This window comes from Manis javanica, chromosome 1 (genome assembly GCF_040802235.1).
Source record: "Manis javanica isolate MJ-LG chromosome 1, MJ_LKY, whole genome shotgun sequence".
NCBI classification, from domain to species: Eukaryota; Metazoa; Chordata; class Mammalia; order Pholidota; family Manidae; genus Manis; species Manis javanica.
The window spans coordinates 101,230,087-101,254,111 of NC_133156.1; the positions used below are offsets into that span (position 1 = coordinate 101,230,087).

A 24,025-nucleotide genomic window follows, 5' to 3' on the forward strand; every position below is an offset into this window, starting at 1 on the left:
GCCATACTGCTGGCCCTGAGTCCCCAGGTTTCCTTCTGTCACTTACGGCATCTGCCTTTGCCCTTGAGTAACAAAAGTAGAGCTGTATCAGTGCCTTAACTAGGCTTACTCAACCTAGATTTTCACCTAAGGCAACATCTAATTAGTAATAAATAATATCTGTGTATCAAAACAGCCAAATTTCAATTTTTCTCAAGTCAAAGCTGGATATAAGATCACATACCCACAAATGCTTAATGTGCTTTCACAAGAATGAATGAAAATTCTTCATGACTATATAAAGTATCATTTTTATAATGAATATATTAACTTTCAAACTTCATACATACCTTAAGCAGTTTATATTTTTAAACATTGGCAGAATTGTGCTCTTCTTGAATGCAGTAGGATGTTGCAATAATGATCTAGAATTATGCTCTCAATATAGCCACATTTGGATATTTAAATTTAAATTTAATAAATAAAAATGTTTTTATTTCTTCAGTTGTACCAGCCACATTTCAAGTATCCAGTAGCCACATGTAAGTAGTGGCTACCATGCCACAGTGCAGATACAGAAAATGCATTTCCATCATCACAAAACTTCCACTGGGCAGTGCTGATCTTGAAGATATCCCAAGTTCATGGCAGAAATTGACAGCCTAATGACCGAAAGTTTCTAGCCCTGAGTTTTGCACACCCAAGAGCAATAAGGCATTAGGTTCTTTTTTTTTCTATCAGATCAGAGAAGCTGTAATCAGCACATTTTGAAAGGCTATTCTTCCAAGTACAGAAACTATACATAACACAGTAGATGTGTTCAGCAGCTTAAGCTTAAAATTAATCCCTTTTTCCTATTGAGTTATAAAACCAGGTCTGTATTCTTATACTAGGATTCATATTTATGAATAAAACCTTTTAAGGCAATTATAATTTGTAGAGACTGTAGTTTTATTTCTAGATGTCTAAGTGGGATTACTGAAGTAGTCTTAGATGGGACCGGAGAATTTGTTTTGTAATTTTCATTACAGAAATTCCTTAGGCACTTTATTAGTAAAGGATTTTTGTTATGGCTGTCCCTTAGTATGCAGAAAATATTATGCAGATTATACATTGTGATATATTTTGTTATTAGATGTTAGCTTTTATAAAGGCAATATATTCTTTGTGTGCCCAAGAAATCCTCTAAAAAAGGCTTCTAAGAGTCTTAACATGCCACCTCTAGGTTATAAGACTATTCCCCCTGAGATTTACCTGTCCAGTACCATCTCTTAGAAAATAACTGTTTCTAATAGCAAAAAATTGTGAAATGCTGGTCATGTGACACAGATTTTTCATTGTATCTTAATAAATTTCTTTATCTGTGTTGATAAATTCTTTTATGTCTCCAGAAGTATTAGCATAATTTCCATGTAATGCAGAAACATCCTAATTAGCAAATAAAAGTAAACTTATACACATGAAACTCTATCAAAGATCTTAGTTTTTAATAAATTAATTGAATGATGAGAAATGCAGCTGTGTCCTGCTTTCTAAGTGGTAAGTTTTTGAAAAGTATTACGAACTGTATTTGAAGTGTACTCTTTATTGCTGCATCTCTACAGTGAGCTTTTACAACACAGGATTTTTAATAATACACAATGTTGATTTGTGTTTCATCCATTTTTTTTTCTTGAATTAAATCATCAGCTTCATAGGATGTTTCATTTGTTGAATTTGATGCTGCATTTGAATAGGGAGCTTTGGTTTTCCTATTTGAGTTGCCTGCAAATACACAAAACAAAATGAAATAATTATTTGAAATTATGACATAAAATTTGACCTTAAATTTTGTGCTGAAAGATAAATTTTGTACCAATGTTGAAATATGTCCTGGAAACACTATGTAAATGAGTGAGAACTGAATCATTTCAAAGTTGTTTTTGAGCATTTCCTCCTGAAAGTCAAATAAGGGAAATATTTAGTCACAGAAGTTTCATTTCTATGCTTACCATTCTTTCTCCATGCTTCCACAGAAGAAATTACACATTTAATAAGAAGGTAACAATTTCTGGGTTGCTTCATGAAAGTGTGGCTGTCCCTATGCATAAAGTGACCAAAAATACACTAACACCAATCACTGTAATTTGCAACACTGTTAGAGCAGTGACATCACAATCAATTTACATATACTTTCAAAAAAGAACACATTTGTGGCACAATCCCATTCATTCATGCTATATGAGTTAAAAATGCACAAGGGTACAGGAATATGGACCTTTCTGCTCATCAGAAGTTAAACTTATAGCAAAAAAAAAAATTCTTCAACAAATGATGTTAGAAAAGTTAATTGTGAAAATAATGTATCTCACATTTCACCATATAAATTTAAATAATAGATACATATGTAAAAGCAGTGGAAGAAATCACAGGAGTCACAAATGACTTCCTGTTGCCAGGTCCACAGTCCAGTTCACAATCCACATCCTATTTCACCTCTCAGCAGCATTTTTTCCTTTCTGGGCTTCCAGGATGGCTCCCCTTCTAGACTCACTCCTGGGTCACCAGTGCTCCTCAGTCTCTCTTGTTGGTCCCTTGTCTTCTCCCAGGCCTCTTAGACTAGAAGTGCCTCTGGACTCAGCCATTGGTTCCTACTGCTGTCTCACTCCCTGATTAGTCTCACTAGTCACACAGTTTTGAATATATCTCTATGCTGGTAACTCCCAGATATGTGTCTTTAATGTAGGCCTCTTCTGAACTGTAGACTCAGCTTCTTAGTGGACATCTCCACTTGGATATCTAATAGACATCTTCAGTTCCATCCAAAACTGAAATTTGGATCACTCCCAGAAAAAAAGAAAAAAAACCCTACTCTATTTACGGTCTCCCTCTTCTCAACTGCTGACAACTCCCTGTCTCCAGCTGCTTAGGCCAGAAGCCTCAGTCTCCTTGATTCCTCTTTTTTCTCATACCTCATCCAAACCATCTGAAATCCTGCTGACTACACTTGTAAAGTACATCCAAAATCAGGCCACTTATCATCTTTACCACTCACAATGATTCTATTTTCAGTGCAACAGTGGTCCTTTAAAACGTAAGTCAAATCATGCCCTCTCCTCAGAACCCTCCATTTCACCCAAGGACTGCCTACACGATCTCACACACACACACATACCATTCACCTCTATCTTTTTCTACTTCATTCACCCCCTCATTCATTCCAACCTCTTTGGTCAAATAAGGCACATTGCAGCCACAGAGCCTTCACACCAGTGTTCACTCTGGCCGGTATGCTCCCACCCCCAGATAATCTGCAAGGCAACTCCCTCATTTTCAGTCCTTGCTCAAAAGTCACCTCTTCAATTGGGTCAAAACACTGCATTTAAAATTGAAACCTAGATCCCCTATTCCCAACCCCTTTTGCTCTCCATTTTTTCCCATAGCATTTATTTTCTGATATGTAATTTATAAATTTATTACTCTTATCATGTATTATCTATCTCCCCTCACTAAAATGGAAGCACCACATGCTAGAGATCTTTCACAATTTTATTGACTGACGATGTGTCTGGGAAAAAAATGCCTTGTACGTAGCTAGTGTTGCGTACACATTTGTTGAATGATATAATGAAGTAAAGTAACAATGAATTAAACTATGAGACTGAAAGTTTGATGTAATAAAAACTTTAAAATTGTGGGTGGCAAAAACAAAGCCAACTGGGAAGAAAAGTTTAGGACAAATGATTCATGTCTAAGGTCTTGCATGTCAATATAAGGTCTTATCTGAGGTTCTTACATATCAATATATAAAACATTAACACCCACATTAGTGGATGAAAATATGGACCAAAGAAATCATGACTAATAAACATGAAATATCTTCAGTCTTACCAGTCCGAAAGAAATGTAAGTTCAAAAGGTAATATACCATTTTTCATGTCTTAGGCACACAAAAAGTGCTCTTTCATGGCCAATGGTGTGACATGACGGGAGTATAAAATGGTAAAACACTTTTTTTTTAAGTCTGAAGTGTTCCTGCTGGAAATGCAATTTTAACATGAAGTTCTCAAGGAAACTGACAGAGATGAGATCTCAAATTTATATACAAAGATGTTCACTGGTTATTTTCAATACTAAAAAATATAAGTACCTTAAATTTCCAATTGTAAGTTATCATGTACAAAGTATCATAAAAAGATGATTTCTAAGAAATTTTTAATCACATGGAAATTGCTCAGAATACAATGTTAAGTGAGAAAGGGCACAAAACTACCAGCAGTACAATAATAGTTAATACTTGTTTAGCATCGACTATCTGTCAGCTTCTCTCTGCTTGAAATCCTTCAGAATCAAATCTGAACTTCTTGGTTAGGTTTAGGATCCAGCGCTGCTTTGTTCTCCCAGCTCAGCTTGCCCCTCCCCTTCCTTATACCTGGCATTTAAGATACACAGAAATACAGGGTGCAGGTTCCCCAAACTTTCCCTGCTCTCTTGTCACCCAAGCCTTTGCACACACTCTTCCAACTACCTAGTGTCCTTTACACTCCAATCTCCTTTGTTTGAATAACTTTTAACTTGTCCTACAGGTTTTAGAAAAATCTGATCCAAACCTTCCTAAAGGGAAGGGGGAAACCTTGGTCAAGAGATTCTACTATAGGAAGTAGCTACTTTGTGCCATCTAGCCTATCTTCTTGGTAAGACTGTTTCTTTCTTCTTTTTTTTTTTCTTTAGCTAAGTTTAAGCCTTACCTTTAAGTGTGTTGATACTACCTGGCTTTCCCCATTTATAAGTAATTGTATAGACTGCTTTATAGGAACCAATCAGGATATCCCCTACTGTGGGATAATTTCATAATTCAACACTCAAAGGGCAATATTATTTACAAGTTTTGAAGAACAATGCCTCACTATAGCTCCCAGATCCTTCCCACAGGACTGAAATGTGTGGTATTGTTCTCTGGACTAATATTAAAAGTATAAGTTTAAAATACAGGTGTTACAGTGGTATAATGTATGGCTTCATTTCGTTACTTTTCTTCTGAACTTTTTTGGTGGCAAAATAAATAAATGTTCTACTTCTAAATATCCAATCAAAATGTTTTGACCATATCACCTGATCTTGGAAAATTAAGCTGTAGGCACAACATTGTCTAGCCTGGCAAGTAGCCCTTTGCTCAATTAGCAAGCAAAGCTGTTTAAAATAAATATAGCAGGGAAAGCTGGCATGAATACTGGATGGACTGATAAATCCTTGATTTGCAAAGACTTTTTGAAAAGTAAAATTTAACTACTATATATTTAAGTAAATAAATATATATATATGGAAGCCCTTGAAACTGTTTTCCTCAAGTAACATTTGAAAAGCAAAATGTTTGCAGGTTTAATTTTCTTTTGTTTAACATTGTTTGTACTCTACAGTATCACAGCAGGTAAAGGTAAACAGATCAAGGATATGAGATGTAAATCAGTTTAATATTACCTGGGTGGCATTTTTATTTTATGTAAACACTTCTTTTAAACATCTAAAATTTTAGTATTTTATTGGAATTCATGGAAGTCTGAAAACTGCTGGTTAGTTCAAGTCCTTCATGTTTTCCAAGCATTTCATATAGATTCATAATATTTTAATCAGATTTTTGAAGGTGCTTTTATCTACTTTATCAAATAGAATTTTTGTTTTGTCTTTTTTTTTAATGGGAAATGAATTCAGGAAGTTATTTCCTAGCTTAGGGGTTCTCTCTAAGTCATCTCCATTCTGACACATCTAGTAGTTTCCATTATGCATTTTTCTGGCATCAACTGAGTTTACCTAACCTGTCTACTGACCTCTGAGGTTTTAAAAGTTTGCAAAAATACATTCCAGTATTATAGATTTTCTTCATCTAAAACTTTTAAAGACTTCCATTCTCTGGCCCTGACTCTGTTTCCTGGGCTACTGGACCCTTCTAACCAGTGTAGGTACAAAGATAATTCTTTAGAATGGCTTCTTAAGGCCAGGCAGTTCCCCTAACAAAACCAATGGCTATTCAAACAAAAAAAGACTTGTTATAAACACCATACTGACATCATTTGAAACAGAAGCTTTGATGAACAAGTTAACGCCCCTGGTATTCACTCTCTTCCTGCTGCTCATAAAAAACCAAAGGTGCTTTCAGTGTGTATCCCTGTGATGAAGTAGAATAATTGGACATAAGGAAACACAACTGCAATGAGTGGGGCTACAGTGATAACCCCACAAGGGAGTCGAAGTAACCACGTCCCTTACGGATGATTTTAAAAGAGAAAAAAGGGAAAAATCTCAGCAACCTCACCTTTTCTTGGTTTTGCTTTAATAGAACCTAATTTCTCAACCAACAAATCGGGGATAAAAGCAGCAGGCTCTTTTTGGTGACAAGGTTACAACATGGATTCAATTTTAAATAAGAAATCTGTAATTCCACTGAGCTCCCAAGGGATTTGTTCCACATCAAGGGTGTTTCTTCTTCAATTCCTCATTTTCCTTACCTAGCACAGGTGGCCAAGGCCCAAACCACTGCTCTTCCATGGGATGGCTTTAGTTGCTCTTCCTGCTGCCCCCACCCCATTTTCATTCTTCTTTATTTTTTCTCTGATCATCATGTAGATCTCAATCTTCTTTAATCCTATACCTCTCAGACTGGCATTTAAATTAAAACTTTGGCCTTTGTGAAGATTTAAATCCAGTTCATCAAATAAAATCTTCCCATCTATGGTTGACTCTTAAGAACAGTTTATAAGAAAGAAGTGGTAACTGGTGAAATGTTCTGATTTTCCTGAAGCAATGTTTACTTGCTTGATTATTTGCAAACATTTTATGATGTTCCTAATCTTTAAGGCATTCCTTAAATGTAATAACGACTTGTTTTCTCCATAGCTAGAAACTGTGCATCTCTTCGTAGGTGTAAGAATCTCTGGTATAGAATGTGCATATTTAACAACAGGTACAGGAATGTTTTTAAATTATCACTTCAAAGGATCATGTTCCAACATAAACCATTTTCTCTTCCTGTTCCAGTAACATTTGGGTTACTTATTTTGTTTTGGGCTCTCTACTATATCTGATTTGGTTAAAATCAACCCAAGGGACCAAAATCACTTCATTTGAAAGCAGCAGGGAGGCAGTGGTCATATAAAAGCCTGCCTTGCCAATAGCAAGCAGTCAGGAAAGGTAAACTGAATTAGTTTGCTGACTTGATAAACATAATGTTTTTGAGTAAGGCAGAGTGGAGACATTTCACTGCAGTAAAGCAGCCTCATCTAACTACACAGGAAGTGCATTAATGGGTCTCCTTAGCTAAACAGCAGTAAGACAAGACTTGAATCAGAAAGCCAACTAATCCTGTTACTAGTTCTCAGAGCTAACACAACATGCTGGCTGAGGTGAATCAGGAAAAATAACCAATTTGTATTTAGCACAGTGCACTGTGTAGAGAAGGCACTCAGTGAATGTTTGATGACTATAATGGTGACAGTAAACATGCTCCTTTGATCACGGACAGCAGAAGTACACTGACACTTCATTCAATTCACTCAGCAAACACTTGTTAAGTTTTATGGCACTAGGGAGACAACAGGGAGCAAACATGACCAAAATTACTGCTTTCCTGGAAATTACTTTCTAGTTGGAATGGAAAAAAGTAGACAATAGATAACTAAAATATATAATATATTAGTGGTAAATACTTAGTAGAAAAATAAAGCAGGCAGCAGGTGTGAACGTTGAATGGGAATTAAAAATGCAGAGTGATCAGGGAAGAACTTCCTGGGAAGGTGACTCTTAGTAAAAATGTAAAGAAAGTGCAAGTGTAAGTTCTGCAGGTATCTAAGGGGAAAGCACTCTAGATAATGATGACAGCATATGCAAAGGCCCTGAGGCAGGAGTTTCAAGGAACAGCAAAGAGGCCAGTGTGGCCAGGCATAAGGAAATGAGAGAAATAAGGGTGAATGAAGCAGGCAGAGCACAAAGGCCCTCATAAGTCACAATGAAGATGGCCATACCTTCTGAGATGAGAGTGATTAGGATGTAAAGCAGAGTGACATGATCTGATGGGTTTTATAGGCTGACTCTGGCTGCTCTGTGGAAAGTAGACAGCAAGGGAACAAGGGCAGAGCAGGAAAAGGAGCTACTTATTTTAAAATGTGGTGCCTGGGGTTTGTGATTTTGACAAGCTCCCTAAGTGTGATCCTTATGCAAAATGAAATTTAAGACCTGCTACTTGAAATTATCTAAATAATCAAACCACAAATTGATTTTACAATCTGATTATTTAATAAACACTAACCCACTGCTTTATTTGCTTTTGGAGAAACCAGATCTAAGCCACTGGACTAAACTCAGCTCACAATCTGTTAATTCGGCCATGCAATCTCCAAACAGTGCTTCAGAAAGAGAACTCCAAAGGGATCTTGGTCAGCCTCTGAGCAAGATCTGCTCTACAGACAAGGAAACTAGAGCCGATGCAATCATGCAATGGCAGTGTGTTTGAGAAGGTCCCAGACCATGTACTCCATAAATATGGTTCATGATTCAGCCAGAATGGAGCATACAGGCAGGGAATTTTTGAAGTTTTTTTTTAAGTTTTCCATTTTATTTTTTTAAAGTTATTGAGCATATGTTTCTTATTATGTGTGTGTGTGTGTATATATACATGTATATATACACAATCATATTATAGGTATATACTATATAGTCTAAATTTTTATTAAAATATATTCTAAATATATATATCAAAATAAAATTCATGATTACTACTTTTAAATACACTAGTAGGAATTTATATTCACAATATTTTAACAATTCTTTGTGATTTTTATAACAATTAGCATTTGTGAAGCACTTTATAATTGAGATAGAGACCCAGCTCCATAAACCATACATAAAGATTTATAGTAACACTACACACACACACACACACACATATCGTAATGTAATTCATTATGAATTCAAGAACAAAAAATTTTTTTCTATTTCTTTTATGTGCCTCCTCCAATTCTGCCTACAACTGACTGATCTAGAGTGATAAACCATGGAGAATTAATTATCAGATATTTTGTTCCTCTATTTTTATGACTTTTTTGGCTCCATCAAAAATGAAATTTAAAACTTCAAAGAGGATAAAACCTTTATATCTGAAATAGACATAAATATATTAAGGTAGGTTTATTGGATCAATGTATTATTGTCCACAAGAACATTTACATCCTGCCATTATTTTTCCTGGAGTACAATTTCTCTAAGGCATTTCATCATTAAGGCCTAATTTAATGTGACTTTTTAAATAAAGACACATAATACATTGAATTTTAAAAAAGCATTCATTGTTAAAAGGTCTGATCTGTTACCCAGGTAGAGGTTATTTTTGTAGTAGAGTACAGCAGTTGGCTGCAAATAATGGATACTGATTACCTTCTTGAGTGGAGGAAGCCTCCAGGTGTTGAAGTTTAAGGCCAGTGTCTAATCTTCGAGGCTTTGTATACATAAATAAATAGCAAAGGACACAGACGCTGACGAGAAAGGCAAGTAAAACGAGGGCAGCAATTCCCAATCCAATCAGGGCACCAATGCTGAGGAAAACAGAAAAACATTGTGACTGTCACACAAACTGGTCTGCACATCAACTAAAGAGAAGATGTAGATATTGTTAATCCTCACTTCAGTCACTCAAAATCAAATTGCATTTTAATATAAACAGTATATGATTGAAATCTATGGCTCACCTTTTTCTACCACCAAAGTCTTATGTTTTGCTGTACATTTATCTGTTAATATTAGTATAAAATACCATGTAAATCCATATTACAGGTAAAAGGTCACATGATTCTCTAGGGATAGTTCAAAAATCTCAATTAAATAAACCTCTATTACTAATGTAATTTAAGAGGAAAGATCAGGTTCACCAATGAAAGATGAATAGAAAAATATTTACTTTTGCAAAAGTAGTGAAGCAAGTGTTTACCAGAAATGTAGCATTTTTCTTTTGGTGACATGTATGGGAGATATCATTTACTAACATACAAAGCCCCAACTATTACAAAAGCAAAGCAGTGTTTATGACATTTACATAAAATTCATGATCAGTCTGAGTTTTCCCTTTCTAAAACAGCATAACACCAGAAGCTTCCAGCATTAAAGGGAACCCTTGTACTTTTCTTTAAAAATAAAGTGAATAATTGATATTATTTGCTGTGCACTAGTGTAATAATTCCTTCTGATACAGTCATGTATAAGGCTAACTATTCTGAGAAATAACAGTCTTCATAAACCTGTGAACTTAATACTTTTAAGTGGGAAAAGGTACTTGGAGAAAAGGAGAATTATCTTAAAAGACAAATATGCAAACATGTACTTTGAACCATACATATGGTTCATACATATGTGTAGGTATGTAAATATGTATAATTAGATTTTAAAGCTGCTCAAGAGCACATACTCCTGTTGATTCTCCCAGTGTGCACACTTACAAAAGTGTTTAATAAAGTACTCAGTTTGTAGTAAATGTTCCTTAAATGGAAATAAACAATAATTGCTTATTGATCCACTTGTAGTAACTGAAAAGTAATCATCAATGCAAAAGTGATGATCACTGGGAATTAGTGATCTTTTTCTTCATCATCTTCCTGGCTTGTCTTCAGGCTTCTGCTACTTCCCAGGATTAGGGCCCTGAAAAATTTGACGTGTACCAAAGGGAGGGAAGGGAGCATTTATCCAGCCATGCTAGGTGTGTGCCCCTGCTTTGGGAGGAAGAACAGAATTAAAATTGAGGGGCTAAGCTCAATGTTATCCCACTTATCGTTGATGTCAGGCAATTGCACCCCTGTGATTTAGAGAATGCCTCCTGAACCACAGGCTTCCAGAGGTTCTTGTGGTTGGTGTGTTAATTCAGGCCAGTTCTCCAAGCCCTGCACACAAGGGAAGACTGGGCAATTTTGTGGCCAGAGTCAGTATATAGTTAGATACTTAAAGTGGAGTTTGCCCTCACTTGTTACACTCTCTTCCAAGGGGTCGACTCCCCGGCTCTGGGAACTGCTTTTTCAAGTTGGTTTTCACTGAAGCTAACTTTTGCAAACTGTACATGTCAGGGAGGGTTAGGATTTTACACAGACACATGGGAATGTAATCCACTTCATTAACATTATCTGCTGCACGAGGCTAGACATCTGGAAAGCTTCCTGAAATGAGAACCCAGTTAATAAAAAAGCCCTCAAAGCAAAAAAGTGATTTAGTCAATTTAAAAGTACAACTGTCAATTAAATTCAACATACATACTGTGGATGTTTGGCCACATGATCTGAAGGGAAAGCAGAAACAAAGCATGCTATTTCTGCTTTCTGTTACAAAAGGAGGCTCTAATTAATCTTGATGAACTATTTCAATGTCACATTTCCACTTTATGTGTATAAAACTCCAGATAAAGATGGAGCTCTAGGAATCTCCTAAATTATCATTTCAACAAATACGTATGGAATTCCTAGGTCCTGAAGGTTACCAAAGGGAGCCTAAGAGGTTAGGGATTTGCAAGAGAAGAAATGATGAGAGTAGGCCAGACTCAGAAAAGGGAGAACTACCCTGTCCTCACAGCACCACATGGCACTTTGCTTTTCACTCCCTTCTCCAGCAGCTGCAGAATCTCAGAACAAATGCTAATGACTTCTGAAATATTTTTCACAGTTGGACTATTTTAAATGAGGGATGGAGAGCAAAGAATATGAGGGAAATGAGCTCCAAATATTTACCTTCCCATTGTGTTCTCAGAGCTCAGTAACTAACAAGAATCTCAGGTTTCACATTGCCAACAGATACCATCACTTTTAATGATTTTTATCTTTCCCAAGAATTGAGCGGCACTGTCCATTCTGTCAGTGCTGAATGAAGACCCCAGCAAGCAGTTTATTCCTGTGTGCCCTTATAAACCTTAGAAAGGCTTTATACCCTCTGCTGCTGGTCACTTTGGAACTATTCAGGGGTGAGAATCCCAGGCGCTTTTCCAACTGAGTTTGACTTTAGAGTTGCCAGTCTCTGCTGGAGGTGCTGCCACCATTATTAACACCTCCAAAAACTCAGAACTGAGTAGTTATGTCATTTTGCAAGAGGCCAGGTAACATGCCAGTGCAATATAGATTGCTCCCAAATGACAGGGATAAGCTGTCACTATTTTCTGGGCTTGTGCCTCCCTCTGGCACAATGCAACTTTGTTAGCTGAACTTACTGGTAAGTGAGCAGTCCTTTTGAGATTTTTTTTTGAAACTTGTTAATACATAAAAAAATTATTTTACTGTTCCCCAAAAAATGACATTGAAAGTCATTTTGCTGTACACTTGGCATGTGTGCCAAATTCTGGATCATGCTAGGAGACTGGGAACAATAATGCTCTTCTTAGTACCAGTCTCTCTCTGTCCAGACATAAGCTAATTGGTTTTTAAGAAACAATTTAAGGTGGATAGGAGTCTTCACGTATAATCCTGACACCCTATTTATTATTCAGGAAAAATTAAAGAACCAAGTTCAAAGTCTGCAATCCTTGGGAATGAAAGGGGGGTGTGAGGGAAAGCACTTTGTAATGAAAATGTCCGCATAAATACCAGTTGGAATGAATAAAATTCTCATCTTACGGAAAAGAGGCAAGACACCACCTTAGAAAATCTCTTCACTTTCCAGCAATGGCCAAACGGCTCAGGTGTTGAGAAAAGGGGGTGTCCTAGAGAGGTTCTGTAAAGCGTGCAATCATAGCAACTAAAACTGCCCCTCTGTAGCTCTCCAGTTCTGTCGAGAACAATGACAGGGCATCTGAAACAGAGAAATTATCAAGCCCTGTCGCACGTGGAAACACACACACACCTTTTTGATATTTTTAAGAATACAGCCAAATCTTTCTCACCCCCAAAGAGATTTAAACTATCTGATCTTTGGTTAATGCCTTAAAATGAGTCCCACAGAACCCCTTTCTCTTCAAATGCATCAAGTGGCCAAACAAGTCAAAAAGCGAATTAAAACCTCCTTCTTTGGGTGCCTTCTCTCTCAGCAGGCAAAGCCGCCGGCCTGGGACTGGTCCCAGGCCGAAACGGGCAGTGCTCTCTGGCGGGGCGGCCGCGGAACCGAGCGGGGCCGACGGGGCGACACTGGGTGCGCCCTGAGCGCTGAGCCCGCGCTCTTCCCGCGCCGTCTCGCCTCGCCCGGGATCCCCAGGCGGATGCCCACCTCTGGCGGCCGCAGCTCGACCCCCGCCCGGCAGGGTCGGCCCTGAGCGGGTCCCGGGCCCCAGGAGCTCCGAGCCGGGCGAGTTCGTCTGCAGGGCCCTCGCCTGCCCTCGGGGTCCTCCCGGAGAGACCGGACCTGAGCGGGTGGCGGGGACGCGGGTACCCTCCGTTCACCCCGGGTGGCCGTGCTCGTCCTCCCGGCCCCCGGCCTGGCCCACCTGAGGCTCCACATGTAGCTGTGCTTGTAGGGAAAGTAGCTGCCCGGCTCGCTGCAGCAGTACTTGAGGTCGGCGAAGCCGCAGCAGTAGAGCAGGGCGGCCCCCTCGCCGCGCCGGGGGCACTCGAAGGGCTCCACGAAGCTGTGGTTGAGGCTGTAGTAGCCGGAGCACACGCGGCTCGCCTCGCCCATCGCGGTCGCTGCGGGCAGGGGTGCGCGAGGCCCCCGATCCGGCCGGGACCTCGCGGGTCCCGCTTGCCTCCTGGGATCTGGGCCCCGCCGGCCCGGGCGGTCGGCCTTTGCGGGCCTGCTCCGCTCCCCCCGCCCCCCGTCCACATGCTGTCTGGTCGCTTTGCCCGCGCTTCTCGCTCTCGCTGCTGAGTGGTCCTTTCACCTGCCGGTCCCGGCCCTGCCCCTTGTCGCCCTCTCCCTTCGGCCGCTTGCTGCACGCTCTCCCGCCTCCCCTCCACCTTCCCCCACTTCGTCAACAGCCTGGGGGGGGGGGGGGGCGTAGCTGTTCCCACTGCATGCCAGCAAGAGATTTTACCTGAAGGAAAAGTGGAGGCTTAGGACATGTCTGCCGCCTGGACAGATGCAGCCAAAGTTGGGATCAGTTTGACAGGGGTCCGGGCAAATAGAGCGGGGCTGGGGGAGCTTCCCCACCACGGGCCATTCACCCACGGAGGGCGGAGCGGGCGGAACAAAAGGCCCTGGACTACGGGGGTGGGGGGTGTTGAGAAGGCCCCCTCTTCTTCTCTGAGAAGTACACGCGTAACATTATAAAATCGGCCAATTTAAAAGCAAAGATAAAGAATAAAATTTTCTGCAGAAGCTAGAAGTGCATTCTGTATTCGGTTAATGTGGAAAGGGAAGATAAGGCAAGAGATTCAGGTAAAGAGAGAGAACTTTTTGGAGAGGCAGGCAGGAGGAGAAGGCGGCGGCGAAGGAGATAGAAAGAGACCAGCAGGTTTAAAGCGCTTGCAGAGACTTGTCTTGCCCCTTTTTTGTTTGGTCCGTTTGTTCCTAAAGCCTTTTAAAATAACAGTAGTAATACATGCCCGTTGTAATAAGTCAAACAACACTAAGGTGTATAAAGAAGAAAATAATAATAGCTTGAAGATGGGACAGGAGGCAGCTCTAATGTTCGTAAAATTTCTGAGAGAGAGAGAGAAAGAGAGAGAGAGAGAGAGAGAGAGAGAGAGAGAGAGAGAGAGAGAGTGTGTGTGTGTGTGTGTGTTGTTCCTTCCCCTTCGTTTTCTGCTTCCTTCCCGTGGTCAGAGAGTTGATTGGATGCCTGAGTCCTGAATTTTACCTTCCTGGTGCTGGGTATTTTGTATTCCCATAAATATTCTTGAGCTTTGTTCTGGGATGCAGTTAAGTGACTTGGAAACAGTTGCATTTTTTCAGGTTTCCTTTTAAGCTGTGTTAGGCAGGACCAGAGCTAGACCTGAGGACTACATTTTTCCCCACTAGTGAAGTGATGCTCTTCTGGATCCCTTGTGAATTATGACAGTGGGAACAAACTATTCCAGGCCCTATGGGAGTCCCAACGAGCCCTCGCTGTGCTCCTTTAGCTGACTCTTTTCCTGGCTTTCCAGTAGTTCCCTTGTAGTTATGTACTGATCAGTATTCAGCTAAAGACTCAAGATCTTTGGTGATCCAGATTTCCCTCTCTCTCTCCATCTTTCTCTCCTTCTCTCTCTGTCTCTCCAGCTCTCTTCTTCCTGGTACTCTGTCCTGCCACCTCTAGCTACCATGGCTTCCCTGGTCGCCCAGCTCTGTCTTCTCAACTCAGAGATCCCTGGGCCCCACCTGGGCTCCCCGCTTCCTGGCTGCAGTCTGGGAACTCTCCAGGCAGCAGGCTGGGGCAATCAGAAGGCTCACCTCACCTGTTTCCCCTCTCTCCGGGATCACTGTCCTGCACTACCTGGTATCCATGTTCAAAACCCATTATATCTATATTATGTATGTTTCATTTCTCAGGCAGGAGTATAAATTCAGTCCCTGTTAAGTCATTTCAGCCGGCGTTGTCCAGAGAATTGGACCTGATCCAAGCTAGGCCAGTTATGTTCTCTCTCCTGGGATTGGCTAGGAAGCCGCGAGGAGCTACAGTTCAGGGAAGAGACAAATGAAGTGGACAGGAGCAGTGAAGGGTGGAAAGAGTGCTGATGGCTTTGCATGGTGTCCAGGTCCTTTCTTGAGACCCATGCACTCTTCCCATCGAGTTTTTGAGACATCCCTCACTCGTTAGAATAAAATCCCCTTTTCTGGCTAAAGTGTATTCAAGTTGGATTCTACTACTTGTAACCAAAGGGTTCTAACTCATGCAACACATCTTCAGGCACAGGTGAGGGGAGAAGGCAGTTGAAAGCGAAAACCCAAAGCTCTGTATTCAATGGAGCACCTTCCCTTGGAAGGGGAAGCAATATGCAGCACACGTGGACTTTCTTCCTGTTGTGCGGAAGGAAAAGAACTTGTAAGCTGAAAAGGAGCAAAATTCTGGGCAATATTATTGATTCTCTCAACAAAATATACAAAAGTCTTCCTGGAGCATGAGACAACAAGGTTGAATTTGAGTGCTTGAAGGGAATGAAAAAGGTTGAAAGTCAACTCTGTGCAACATGCCTGGGGACAGGCAGAGAGGGACAGAAAGATTGGGTACATGATTTAGGGCCCAGTTACAGTAAGAAATCCTAGCTTTCTGGTGGAACCCACTTGTTGGTTCATGTAATTTCTCCAACAGTGAATGTTCAGTAGTCCAGGAATGGGCAGGGAAATCAACAAGAGGATTTGCCCAATGATCCTCTGGAGCCAGGCTCTGGCCTACTACCACCTCTGCAATCACAGAACATCTTAGCCTTTTGCAAGCCTGAAATACACCTAACACACACACACAAAGGCATGCTCACAGCTGCTGGGCTCCACCAAGCTTAGAGCACCTTGAGGCCTCTGAAGTTCAAGCAAAGGAGCCTTTTAACTCTGCCCTTAGGTAGTGTCAAGACCGTGTCTTTCAACAGTACCAGTTCAGCGGATGCAGGTCTCCCCTTGCTGTGGTCTCATGACTGAGTTCCTAGTTTTCTGCCTCCAGTAGGAAGAGTTTTGTCAGAGTTGGGGTGGGGCCAGCTTAACACCAGAAGATAGCCATAAATTACATCTTCCATCCTCTTGTATCTCATTGGTTCTCAACAAAGGTAGTACTCCCCTTCAGGAAATATTTTGGAAATAAGGGAAAATTTGGGGTTGTCATGATGACTGAGTACCTTACTGCCAGTGAGGGATGTGGACCAGGGATGCTAAACATCCTGACATCCTGCAACTTGAACAGAAAAATGAAGAACTGTCTGTGACTTCCAACTGTTCCAGAGGACGTTCATGTAGATGAAAAACTTATAATTATCTGAGCCTAGAGCCTGTTCCTGTGTTACAAGTAAATACAACGTATTTCTTGGATTTTCCAGGAATGTAACTATCATGTAAATTGAGGGAAGATAGCTCTTTGTTTTGTTGGAACTTTACCAAAATCTTTTTCACTCTTTCAGAAAATCATGTACCAATGGTAATGTTGCTGGAGATTTTGTATTTGAGTTGCCAACATTGTACACCATCTGTGTCAGCCTGCATTCACACTGTTACTCCATAGTAATCAGTAGCTGTTCCAGGCACAGTGTTGGTGGAAATGTTATGCCTTTTGGTATAGCTGTGCTTGAGCATTTACTTATAGAAATATATATTTTATTGTACATTACATCCTTCTTAATATAGGCAGTAGTGTGTTAGCTTGCTAGGGTCACCATAGCAAAGTACCACAGACTGGGTGACTTAAACCACACAGATTTATTTTCCCATTGTGGAGGCTGGACGTCTGAAGTTAGGGTGCTGGCAGGGCTGGCTCCTCGTGAGGGCTGTGAGGGGTGCTCTCTTCCAGGCCTCTCTTCTGAGCTGTAGATAGCTGTCTTCTCCCTTTGTCTTCACAGTTTCTTCCCTCTGTTAGCACCTGTGCCCAAATTTTTTCTTCATATAATCACCAGTCATAATGAATTAGGATCTACCCTTAGAAGCTCATTTTAACATGATTACCCCTTTAAAGACCTTATCTCCAAACATGGTCACATTCTGAGGTACTAGAGTTAGGACTTTATCATATGAATGGAGAGGATATAATTTAACCCATACAAGTAGGTATGCATGTCCATCATATTATATATGAATTTTATTTCAAATAGTAAACAGAGAATTATAGAAACATTTCTTATAAAATGGGGGCACTGAGTCTGATATGTTTGAGTACTGATATAACTTACCAGTAGGACAATGGCAAATGGTGTCTCTCATTGGTGAGTGCTGTTTCTCCCTTCTAATCTCCAGCCCAACAGGGTTCACCCAGAATTGGCATGATAGAATAAATGGGGGGAGATTAGGGACAAGAAATATCTGGCTACTGGGTAAAAGCAAGGTGAGAGTTCAAATGAAGCTGACTTGGCTGCAGAAATAATGAGTAGGCCAGATGACTGCTTTGCTCAAGAGCATTCAATAGATATTTATTTCCAAACTTTCTATAATCAGAGACCTCCTACTTTCCCAACTTATTGCTCTCTTGATCATCTCGATCATCTCTGACATGCTCTTCTGCTCTGCTGAACTAGTTTTCTTTCCACCGCAGAAACGTCTTCTTGTTTTTTTCTATCCAAGAAATACCATGACTTTTTTTTTCTCTCCAAATCTTTGTCAGTTTTCAGAGCCCACTACAGGCTTTGCTCATCATACAGCTCCCTGACACTGATATAAATGAACAATTACTAAGGAGAGCAGAATTGAAAAGACATACATGAAGAGGCCATGAGGAAACAGGGTTATGAGAAAGCCGAAATTATGATGTACAAGCTATAAGACAGCAGAACATAAGCGTAAATACACAGAAAACTAAGAAGAGTAAAATGATTCGTTGACAAAGGAAGTTGGAAGCAGAGGGTGGAGCTACTGAGTGAGCATAAGGGTGGCGGTGGGTAGAGTGTTCATGGCCCTTACTACTGAAAGCGTCAGTAACACACCCTGTCCCCGGAGATGGGCTGTATCCCTCAGGTACCAGTCTCCATGAGAGCTCGGTATACCTAGATTCCTGTGAGCACCCCATGGTTGGGATGGAAGTCCTCCTTAATATGTTCCACATTACAGCTTAATATATACACATTTACTTTTGGGGGAACATACAACTAAGGTCATAGAACCTCAAGATGTTCATCCCACTACAACTTCCAAACCACATCATGCCTGTAATCAATATTTGTTGCTGCCTACCAACACACATTCCTTCTTTCCTCCTTTCAAAGGTATCCTTGTATTAGTTTCTCCACACGCTGACCTACTCCAGCACCAGGGACAGCCCCTGACTGACTAGCTGCAATCAGATTCAAGGGTTCAGCATATGACCTAAGCATGTCAAACTGGGGTCAGTTTCAAACTCTTGCTTGAGATGCTAGAACCAAAACTGTCATCTCCTGGATGTGGAGGAGAGCACGTGCCTGGATGCAGCCAGCAGTCAGCCCTCCTAGAACCATAATGGGAGTCGGCTTTGGGATGAAGAGGACACTGCAGATGGCAGAGCTGAGAAGCCAAAAGAAACTGAGTCCTTTTCCCACACTGAGTCACTGCATCAGCCACCCCCTGAGATTTTTACTATGTGAGCCAATTAAACAGCCTGTATAGTTTAAATCCCTTTGAGTTAGATTTTATGTTAATTACAAGGGTAATGTAAAAAAGTGTAAAGTATAGTGTCCTAACAAACACTGTGCCCCTTTGACATGCCTTCATGGATAAGCTATCAGAAGAAGAAGAATGTTATACCATGTGCGGCAGTTGGTGAGTACCCTGCTCTCTGACCACAGGGTAATTTAGAGGGTTGGAGCAGGAAGTACTGTGCCAAGGCTAATGATTCCTGCACTATGAGGCCTGGTTTGGGGGCTTTAACTGGGAGTCCAGAAACTCAGGTTTCACTGAAGCTTCCACAGGAGATGACTACAGTGAATAGCCATGTCCTTAATAAACCACACATTAGATTAGAAGCATGGGATTCTAATCTTACCGCCATCACTCAGAAGTCAATGACAGCAGCATTATCAGACAGCAGGCTGTGGAGCATCCTTAATATGCACAGCAGCAATGGGAATAGATGCACACCTCAAGTACACTGCTGGAGATCAGCTACATCACTGAGGAAGTTTATCCAACACCTGTTGTCCTTATTCCCACATCACAGCACCCCTCATTACCAGAGTAAAGCAGAGTGGCTCTCTGTTCCTTCCCACCAGAGGATCCTAACCACATACAGACAGAACAAATGCTAATGATTACTGTTTATTGATCATTTTCTATATGCCAGTCACTGTCATGAACACTTGACATGTATTGTCAGACTTAATCCTCATTGATGAATTGAGAGATAGAAACCATGATTATCTCCTCTTCAGAGATGATAGCAACTGGTGAAGGAAGGGTACCTGGCCCAAAAGTAGGCTCCCCTCCTGAAGAAGCTGCAGGGTAGAATCAGGAGCCAAACCTAAAAGTCACAATCTGATGTAAAAAGAAGTGTCAGATTTCATCTAATACCTGAACAAACATGGCGAACGTTCTGGCCCATGAATAAGCCAAAAGGGCTCATGGCTCGTGGCCAGTGGACATGGCTGATGTACATCCTTCTCCTCTGAGATGAGCATCACCATGCAAAGATGTTTGAAGTTTGTGCCCTCACGTGAGTATGACTGAACCCAGCCAGTGACTGTGAAGACAAATATCACTTCATCAGGAAGTGGTAGCTGTCACCAACAAACAAAACAAATGTTCCACTGAAAGCACATCACAGCATGTAACATTCATTTTTTGCACTAAGAGAAGACTCTTTGCCAGCTCTTAGGGGCCTCAGTCTTCCTTTGGTCCCTGGTGTGGGACAGAAATAAGACAAGATTACTGTATCACAGCCCAGTGACTGATTTCTGACCCTCATCTTTCCTGGGAACTCTCAGGATATGGGGAGAGAGAAAGAGCATCTTCCTCACTTGAGGATGCCCTTTGATTAAAGTTTCATTTGTCAAGATGTTTTCTAATTTTTAAGGATTTTTCTCTTACTGCAATAACCTACACTTAATAATTATTAATCCACTTTCAATAGTCACTCTTTAAGCTGCCCTTCCTCCTCCAGGAATTATTTTTCCTGGCTTTCATTCATTTAGTATTTCGTTTGAGTCAGGTATTGTCATAAAGAGTAACTCATTCTCCTGCCTCTTTCCAGATTGAAGTGGAACTTGTTGTTTGTGTTTTGGGTCCAGTGTAAAGATGGTCAAGACATTGTCCAGATTGAGGCTTTTAAGTATGGTGACAATGGGTAGTTAGTTCAGAGGCAGGTGGGTCCTGGAGAGTGGCTGAAGTAGGGTAGCCTGATACATCTAAATACTTTGCTTTCTTCATGGAACCAGGAGTTCCTAAGAATAAAATTGGTGGTCAATCTACCAAAGTTCCACTCTAGAGTTCCAGTTTTCTTTGATATATATGGCTGGAAAAGCAGTATTTACTCAAAGATACTGCCTCTCGTTGCTAGATTACATAGGTTTGAGCATGACTTTTCTGGTCTGAAAGTTGGAGTGTCTTGGGGAGGGATATTCCTACCAAGAGAAATGATCATGCTTTCCCCCTTCCCCTTCCTCTCTCTCTCTCTCCCTCTAGAAAGAGAAAAACATGGCCAAACCGTGGGGGAAATTATATATATATATTTTTTTTTTCAAGAAAAAAATCACTGAATTTTCTTTTTAATTTCTGAAAACTTTATATTGAGGTACATACAATAAAATTCACAAATCTTAGTGTGCAGCTTGATGAAACATGATCATGTTTTTCTAGATACTGAAACCTTAAACTGCCTCTTGGCCATCTCAGATTCTTTATGCCTTCTAGGGAACATTCTTTTGGATATGGAACTGATAAAGTGCCCATGTTCTTAACTTTGGCTATAATTTCAAGTGTTGCTACCAATATTCAAATGTCTTTAGGGTCTTTGACCACTTCTTCCTGTATTTTACCAGAAAAAGATCTAAGAATGCTTAGATTTTTTACTTAGAAAAAAATTAATGTTTAAGCATTTAATATATCACTTATGTTAGTTATGTTATGGCAATATTGTATTATATAATATAACTGATACGAATTTACTTTATAAATTCAGGTAAAGAACCATCATAAAATCAAATGAAATCTGATGCAGACACCAGTCTAACTGATAAGAAATTTGATCTTATTTATATTTTGAGAGGCCTTTTCCTCCTCCCTGCAATGTCCTGAAGAGGTTATGCAATTCCAAATGAATTGTGAGTACCAAGAGTAGGCTGGTGGGAACAGTCTGCCCCAGGAGCAGACAATAAGGGGGTGTAGGTGTAATTTTTGTAGGTAATGAAGAACAATAATACTGCTGATTAAAAAGTTGCTGTGCTTTTTATTATCACCATGAACTGGCAGTTTAAAACAGTCAATGATAGATATCCTATTGTGAAAAAAAATCTCTTTGGGTATAAATTCTAAACAACTGCTTTGAATATCATTGAGTTTTAATAATATATATTTAATTGCAAATTAGCACTTTGATTACTTATCCTTTAATGAATATTTCATTTTAATGGACTTCAATTGGAAGAATTTTCAATTATTCCATTCTTCCCCATCCACTCTGCTAACCTCTGCCATGGATCCATCATTCATATACATTTATTTAGCTATAACGATTAGGAATCATTTGAGTGAAACCTGGTAATGCTACATATTCCTGCATTTAAACAATAGATTCAATTCAAAAGAAGTGAATACACAGTGATTATACAGATGGAGAAATAGAATTTCAGTTACTTCAATTCTCCTGTTCTATTTGATAACTTGGAATTCTTATTTGTGTCTAAATTGTAACACAGACTCAGAGCGCCAACTGCGACATGTGGCGCTTCTGTTTGCTTAGTGCCCTGCAGGTTCTGTGTGATAGACGCTGCTGAGTTGGCATAATGACTATTAAATTGAAATTTTACATTTTAAATTGTTCACTGTTTGTTTTACAACTAGGGAGTGAATCAAGAAAGTAGGTATTGCTATGTGGTTAATCTTTTAAAGTTTTGGCTTATGGAGGTAGAGATGTAAAAGAGAAAACTGGTCAGCTCCTGGTGTCTGCCGTGCTAGCTATGTGTTCTGCTCTGGTGTTCGATCCATCATAGGTGCCACTGCTTTGGCAGTAGGGTCTGTTTAAAGTGGCAAGTCTGCCCAGCACAGTCATGGGGACAATTGCTGTGGCTCCTGGGCATTCATGTCCTGCCCAATAAAACAGCCCCTTTCAGCCTGGCTGTAGGCACCATGGGGACTGTTGGTAACTACCATTCCCTCCTTATTCCAACGCATTCAGCCCCTTCCCACTCCCCTCAACCCTTAGCACCCCACCATTCCTGGACAATTCTGCTTTTTGCTTAGGTTTTTAAAAACTAAGTTCTTGTAACACAGCCCTGAGGCAGAGAAAGCTCAACTTTCCTTTTTTGTATGAGTGTCATTAGAAGGAGATGGGTAAGGATGGAGATAGGAATTTGGAGTAATAGCCTCATTGTTTTGTCTGGAGACTGCAGAAACATGAAACATTGTTAATTTTTCTCCTGGGTTATCTTGCCACATTAGTCAAGAGTACCATGGACTCATATTTAAGCTGCTCTTCTTGTGAGTAGTATCAATTTAAAAAAGTAAAAATGATTGCATTTATAGTACTCTTAAATCACACAAGAGTAGACATACTATTTTCCACTTGAATCACTGAGTTTGTTAATCACAATTTGGCTTCATTTTTGTGGGATATGGCAGTGCTCATCACTGATTATATTATTGTTCTGCAGTCTTGTTGGTATAACATATTATTGTGTATAATGTGAGTGACAGTGTTTCTTTGGAGATGGCAAAAAGATCACATTTTTGTAAGACAGAATTCATCAATTAAACCATCAAGTATTAACTGAACACCCAACTGTGCATAATGTTATGCAAGGTGCTTAACTCACCCTACAGATCAGTGGGGATTCTGCTCAGGATGCTCTGTCCTCAATGCTGCCCTCTGTTCTTCTTCAGACACTGTGGCTATTCAAACTAAATGGTTAACTCTTCTTGGGTGCATATAGAAAGCAAGTTACTAATCCTCAGAAGTTATTCATGGAGATTCTCCGAGGTCTGCTGTACTCAGGAAGAGAAAAAAACACTCCCTTTAACTGAAGGAGTAAGAGCACTGTGGATACCCCCCAACAGCCAAGGTACATCCTTAGTCTCTTACTCTAGGTTGTACCGAATTAATCATCACAACCAAATTATTTCCTCTACTTATGATACCACTCATTCCTGCACCATTGTCTGGTTTTCTCTGTAGCATTGGCATAATCTCTTGTTTAGCATGCAATAATCTCCCATGCAACATTAGCGCCCTTCCCCTGCCTTTCCTTTGCCTTCTTGCTGAATAAATGAATGAACACGTGAATGAATTCTTCTTTGTTGCAAACCAGTTTTCATTGTTCCATGGCCACGTGGTAGAACATGCTGACACACAGTCCCTGAAATTTTGTATTTTACATCCAGGTATACTGAAAGT

The 24,025-nt window shown here is 40.2% G+C and overlaps 1 protein-coding gene across 1 annotated transcript; it reads right to left on the bottom strand.

Annotated features, from left to right (window-relative positions):
• Positions 1-1,080: 1,080 nt before the first annotated feature.
• SHISAL2B (shisa like 2B) lies at positions 1,081-13,781 on the bottom strand. The gene is made up of 3 exons (XM_017670838.3): positions 13,388-13,781; positions 9,382-9,539; positions 1,081-1,743 (listed from the first exon to the last, which is right to left on the bottom strand). Exons 1-3 carry the CDS (start codon positions 13,576-13,578, stop codon positions 1,607-1,609), a joined length of 486 nt encoding a protein of 161 aa, XP_017526327.1. The 5' UTR covers positions 13,579-13,781; the 3' UTR covers positions 1,081-1,606.
• Between the last annotated feature and the right edge of the window lie 10,244 nt (positions 13,782-24,025).

Coding starts and splice junctions, on each gene's coding strand:
- SHISAL2B (XM_017670838.3), bottom strand. CDS start 13,578: ATGGGCGAGGCGAGCCGCGTGTGCTCCGGCTACTACAGCCTCAACCAC. Junction 9,540..13,387: donor AGCTACATGTGGAGCCTCAG/GTGGGCCAGGCC, acceptor TGTTTTCCTCAG/CATTGGTGCCCTGATTGGAT. Junction 1,744..9,381: donor GGCTTCCTCCACTCAAGAAG/GTAATCAGTATC, acceptor GTGTATTTGCAG/GCAACTCAAATAGGAAAACC.